Source organism: Triticum urartu, chromosome 3, assembly GCF_003073215.2.
Source record: "Triticum urartu cultivar G1812 chromosome 3, Tu2.1, whole genome shotgun sequence".
In the NCBI taxonomy this organism is placed as follows: Eukaryota; Viridiplantae; Streptophyta; class Magnoliopsida; order Poales; family Poaceae; genus Triticum; species Triticum urartu.
The window spans coordinates 488,860,829-488,867,420 of NC_053024.1; the positions used below are offsets into that span (position 1 = coordinate 488,860,829).

General features: G+C 45.3%; 1 protein-coding gene across 1 annotated transcript; it reads left to right on the forward strand.

Moving 5' to 3' along the window:
* Window positions 1-1,258: 1,258 nt before the first annotated feature.
* On the forward strand, window positions 1,259-5,933 carry LOC125544527 (pre-mRNA-splicing factor ATP-dependent RNA helicase DEAH7-like). Its single transcript, XM_048708250.1, is given in 5 exon segments — window positions 1,259-1,377; window positions 1,498-1,514; window positions 1,517-1,561; window positions 1,564-2,349; window positions 2,352-5,933. Coding segments are annotated over 5 exon segments (2,772 nt in total). The 3' UTR covers window positions 4,157-5,933.
* Window positions 5,934-6,592: the final 659 nt, after the last annotated feature.

Sequence of the window (6,592 nt, forward strand, 5' to 3'; positions counted from 1 at the left end):
CTTGGGGAGCGTTGAAGCTTGCTTCTTTTCCATACTTTTCTTGGTCATCAATACGACGACCTATTCTTAATAGAACCGATCTTATTTTCACTACAAGAGGAATTTCGTGCTTCTGCCGGATCCTCCCTATCTCGATCGAGCTTGTGTAGGTAGATATTGCCTGGTAGGGCCGATATAGTACACTTTGGGATGGAGTTAGGGCCCTTCTCACCCCCTACGAGTCGTCTGGCGGAAAACTTTTTCTGGGTGGGGTAAAAGAACTTGGAATCGTCGATCTCTTCCTTCAATATTGAGATGAATCGATGTCGGTCGATGGTGTGAAAACACTTCCTGATGTCGAATTTCAAAAACCAACAAGAGGTTCCCCACTCTTTGATCCGTCTGAGGGCCGAGTGGCAGCCTCCACCTGAGCGGAAGTGCTATGTGTCTGGAAACTCGGGATCGTAAATGGATGTTGGTACCATTTTGATCACCTTTTTCATGATCTTTTCTATGGGTAGAACTACTGTGAGCGGTCTAAACTTTGACCCTTCTTTCTTTCTTCATTTAAAAAAGGGGGAGCAAAGCCTGTTTTTCGCTCCCTCAATTGATAGACCAGGGCCCCTTCTGTTGGCCCGAACAAAAGGCTCTTTAACGAATCTTAATATAAGATCAATGACATATGACTTAGATGTGCAATATTTATGACACCTCTAGATATGCTTTAGCAAAACTGACCAATATACTAAGTTGACTCACCTCCAACCCCAGCCAAATTCACCCGATCCGTCCCAGCTCCCCAAACCCGTCGCCGCCGGAGCCGTTTCGCCCGCGTCCGCCGGCCGGAGCAACTCCTCGTCGTCCCCCTCCTCCCATCAGTCGTTCCGGACGCATTTGGCTTCCTTCGTTGTTAAGGATAAGGAAGCCCTAGCTTGCTTGAATTCATCCCTTCCGTTTCCTTTTCTTTTTGCTGCCGAGAACGAACAATCTCGAATCCCTCACTTGGGCGCGATGCAGGGTGGTCCGATCTTGCCGCGGCGGCCAAGAAGCTCCGTTCTAGGTTTGGACGTCCTCGCAAAGAGGAAACGAGAATCACAAGGCAGCGACGCATTCAGGCCTCGTCCCCACAAGGAACAAGTGGCGGCCGAGCATAGATCAGGAGAAATCGCGAGAACCGATTGCCGCCGCCGATGGGAATGGGAAGCTACACCTCGTCGGGAGTACCGTGATGATCCACCTGCATCCCAACGGCAACATCCGGCACCATCCCCGTGGGACAATGTGTATTCTTTGCCTTCTGCGCCTGTACGCCCTTCTGGCTCCTCAAAAGTGCCTTCTTCTTCGCGCAATGACACCGAAGCTGGTACAAGGCCCCCAACAGCCGATGGAAAATTTAAGGTCACCGAGGAGATGATGCAGGAGATGGATTACAATGCTGACCGCACATGGTATGGTTGTGAAGAACATAGCAGTATATTCAATGTCGGTGATTATCTTGGAGATGATGCTTCCTTTCAGAATAAGAAGGCAAAATTGCTCAAGAAGATGACTCGCCAAGATGGAAGCCTGATGACTCTTGCTCAGAGGTAACCGCTGAGAATGCTCGGTGGGAGGACAGGCAGTTGTTCAGATCAGGAGCTGTTAGAAGAACAGAGGTGCAGATGGAGTTCGACGATGAGGAGGAGCGTAAGGTGATACTACTTGTTCATGACACGAAACCCCCATTCCTTGATGGACGAGTAGTGTTCACAACGCAAGCAGAGCCTGTGATGCCACTCAAGGACCCGACATCTGATATGGCTATCATTGCGCGCAAAGGTTCTCTTTTGGTTAGGGAAATTCGTGAAAAGCAGAGTATGAACAAGTCAAGGCAACGCTTCTGGGAGCATGCTGGATCTAAGCTAGGAAATATTTTGGGTGTTGAGAGAACAGCCCAGCAGGCTGATGCTGACAGTGCGCTTGTTGGTGACCAAGGTGATGTTGACTTCAAAGAGAAGCTGAAATTTTCACAACACTTGAAGGAAAAGGCAGAGGCAGTCAGTGATTTTGCAAAATCGAAATCTCTTTCTCAACAGAGGCAATACCTTCCCATATACACTGTCAGGGATGGCCTGCTCGGAGTTGTGCGGGAAAATCAAGTGGTTGTGGTCGTTGGTGAAACTGGTTCTGGGAAGACTACCCAGCTGACTCAGTATCTGCATGAGGATGGATATACCAGAACTGGCCTTGTTGGCTGCACTCAGCCAAGACGTGTGGCTGCCATGAGTGTTGCTCGGCGTGTCAGTGACGAAATGGAAACCGTGCTTGGAGAAGAAGTTGGATATGCTATTCGATTCGAGGATGTCACGTGTCGTAACACAAAAATAAAGTACATACAGATGGAGTGCTTCTCCGTGAAACCTTGAAGGATGCTGACCTGGACAAATATCAGGTTATCATCATGGATGAAGCACACGAGAGATCAGTGGACACCGATGTATTGTTTGGTATATTGAAGAAGGTTGCTGCACGGCGACGGGATTTTAAGCTAATTGTCACATCTGCAACACTAAATGCAGACAAATTCTCAAAATTCTTTGGTGGTGCACCTGTATTTCACATACCTGGAAGGACATTTCCAGTTAATATCTTGTACAGCAAAACACCATGTGAAGATTATGTGGAAGCGGCAGTGAAGCAGGCCATCACAATCCACATAACGAGTGGCCCTGGCGACATTCTCATATTCATGACTGGGCAGGAAGAAATCGAGACTGCTTGCTATGCGTTTGCTGAGCGCATGAAACAGCTAATATCATCATCCACCAAGGTTGTAGGCAAGCTCTCAATCTTGCCCGTCTATTCGCAGTTGCCTGCTGACTTGCAGGCCAAGATCTTTCAGAAGGCAGGAGAGGGCACTCGCAAATGCATTGTTGCTACCAACATCGCTGAGACATCCCTGACAGTAGATGGTATCTTGTATGTCATCGATACTGGGTATGGAAAGATGAAGGTATACAATCCACGGATGGGCATGGACGCTCTTCAGGTTTTTCCATGTAGTCGAGCAGCCGCAGACCAGCGCGCAGGGCGTGCAGGAAGAACTGGCCCCGGCACATGCTACAGGCTGTTCACGGAATCCGCTTACCAGGATGAGATGCTCCCTAACCCCGTGCCAGAGATCCAAAGGACCAACCTTGCGAACGTGGTTCTCTTACTGAAATCCCTCGAAGTCGAAAATTTGCTTCATTTTGACTTCATGGACCCACCTCCCCAGGAGAATATCCTCAACTCCATGTACCAGCTCTGGCTGTTGGGTGCCTTGAACAATGCCGGTGGCCTTACAAATCTAGGCTGGAAGATGGTGGAGTTCCCATTGGACCCAACCCTGGCAAAGATGCTTCTCATGGGTAAGGAGCTGGGGTGCGTTGATGAAGTACTGACGATTGTATCCATGCTCTCAGTGCCATCAGTATTCTTCCGCCCAAAAGATCGAGAAGAGGAGAGTGACGCTGCAAGGGAGAAGTTTTTTGTACCGGAGTCTGACCATCTAACACTCCTCAATGTATACCTGCTCTGGAAGTCGAACGAATATAGCGTAGACTGGTGCAATGCTCACTTCCTCCATTTCAAGGGTCTACAAAAGGGTCGGGAAGTGAGATCTCAATTGGTGGACATACTGAACACCCTGAAGATCCCGCAGACATCATGCCATAGGGAATGGGACGTGGTGAGGAAGGCCATCTGCTCAGCGTACTTCCAGAACTCTGCAAGGTTGAAGGGTGTTGGAGAGTACGTCAACTGCCGTAATGGGGTGCCGTGCCACCTGCATCCCAGCAGTGCCCTCTACGGTCTCGGCTACACCCCTGACTACATCGTCTACCACGAGCTTGTCCTGACAACCAAGGACTATATGCAGTGTGTCAGTGCAGTTGACCCGCAGTGGCTGGTAGAGCTGGGGCCCATGTTCTTCTCTGTGAAGGAGGGTGACACTTCCTTCCTTGACCGCAGGAGGTGGCATAATGAGGAGAAGATGGCCATGGAAGAGGAGATGGAGAAGCTGAGGCAGGAGCAAGCTGAGGCGGCATGCAGAGTGAAGGGGAGGGAGAAGAGGGGCAAGCCGCAGCAGCAGGTTGCTATGCCAGGCCTGAAGAAAGGTTTGGCGTATCTTAGGCCCAGAAGGAGGATGAGTTTGTAGGTAGGAAGGTTGAGTGCGTATGTTTGTATGTGCTGATATAATCACACATGAATGAATGCATTATGTGGGACACACACCTGTCAGGAAGCATAGCATTACTTTCGTGTTTGTTTATATGTTAATTTTTAGCGGATTTGCTACTTCGCAGTCGACTGCTAATTTCTTAGTAGTGCAACATTGTTGGTAGAAACCTAATACTGCTCCAATTTAGTTACATTGTGAACCACTTTGTTGATAACATTATACTCCACATATCTTTCCCATACCTGTGGCTTCATAATTTTATTGTATAGCATCCACTGCTTTGTATTTCCTAGGTCTTCTAATGCTAATTAATTTTGTTGCACAAAAGTTGTTTGTGCAGTATCAAGAGAGCCTGCTGTTGCTTTCCTGGTTTATTCAGCTCACCGCTTTTATGGTGTTTCCACATTACAACAAGTTTAAGTGAGTATACTTATTAAGATTCAGTATCAGTGGTCCAAATCATGTGGATGCAGAAACATCAGTTAATCAGCACTCAGATGTTGTTGACCAGATTCAGGTCGAATTTCCTCTGAAACCAATTCACAAGGAAAGAGTTATCTTTGAGATCAGATTCACAGAACTATAAGCACGCTTTGTTACATATATAAACATTTATCAGATTATGTGCTGCAACTTCATTGTAGATTCAAATTTCCAGTTGAATCCTGATTTTTTTTCCAATTCAATTTTCACGCCATCCCTTAGCTAGGTTTACACAAGTTTATCTTATGCATTAGATTCCTGTTTCCATATAGAACATGGAACATAAAAGTTGCTTAAGTCTCAACTGGAAGTTTAATAAGTACAATACATGTAAGCAGGCAATCTGATGATGACTATAATTAGAGCTGTATATTTCCTTTGTTTCACATTAAATAGTAGGCTGAATTGTACAATCTACTGCAACAAATTTCGGTCTTTATATCTTGTATTGCCAATTTCAACAAAAACAGACTCTAATTTCAGCAAGCACAAGATACTATATGATGTCAATGTGCAGGCTGCTGTCTGTCGAGTTGAGGTGCTCACCTTGAATCCTGAATATTTCCTAGTTTATTCATATGCTGATGGAATGCTAGTGGCAAAATTCGGACGGCTTGTGTTTAATTAGTGCTTCTGTGTGAAATTTTTGCTTTGTTCCATCGTAGTAATGACAAGTTGGCAATGCCAATATAATACTCCATTATGGATGAACTACGCTTGATGCTAGTAGCTTTACCATATCCACTTTTTATTTTATTTCATTTTTTGCAACAATGGGCAGGAGCGCGCTGTCATGCATTATAAGTTGAGGGGAAGCTATGTTCTACTGTCGTCACTTTGTTTTCTGAGTGTCAACTGTGCGAGTTTTTGGAATCGGATGAAACCTTAAGAGCATGATGGCCTGTACTAAAGTGTACATGCAAGTGAAGTGACCCCTGTGGTCTGCCTTGCTTCTTAATTATGTTTTGACCAGCAATAACTTTTAGAGAAGATCAAAGTAACCCGTATGCCTTTGGCCGCAGGCAGCAGCACCATCATGGACAGAAGATGCTCCTCTATGTTGCCTTAGTTCATATGCTAATGCATGGACAGAAGATGCTCCCTGTGCCGCGCATAGCTTTGTTAGGTGCATTGGTCGTATTTACAGCAAGTACAGTAGAAAACAATAATCTAGTTCTTGCGTTTCCTCTGGCTCAAGTGATTACGACCCTTTGTGATGTATTGTGTATTCTTGTGTGCAACATTCAGTTTCATTTGGTTGCCTGATCAATCATTTGTCGTTCGACGGGTGACCCAATCCAAAACGCTTGCTGATGGCTGATGTTACCTTATGCCTGTCTTGGGTTTATCAGTTCATGCTAGGCCAATCTTGGTTTCGTATTTTTGTTATTTCTCGTGGATGGCTATTCATGCAGATATACGTTTACTTTGGTAGAATATGGAGTTCCAAAGCAGTCATATTTCATTCTTTGTATGTATCTCTCAGCTGGCCGTGTCCGGATAGAGAGATGGAAGGCCAGCAGCATGATCTAGGACAACTCCGACGAGGATCGTTGAAACGGACATCTGACGTCGAAACGGACATCACCAAATGTCCGTGGATAGGAATAGGGATGACCCATCCAACCATAGTAACCAGAAAATCATTCTTTTTTTTCCTATATACCCAGGCTACTCAAAAGTCAAGACAATCAAAGAAAATAGTACTCCCTCTGTAAAGTAAAGAAATGTAAGATTTGATATAAACGCTTTTATATTTCTTTACAGGGGAAGTACAATTCTTAATAAGCAATTAAAAGATAAATATTTCAATGCGACAATACTTCAAATAAAAATATTACAATTCAAACATGAAGTTTTGAAATAAAATAGTGTAAGTTAGTCGGATTTGATGATGCATTTGGATAAAAACGTGAGATGTCATCAAAT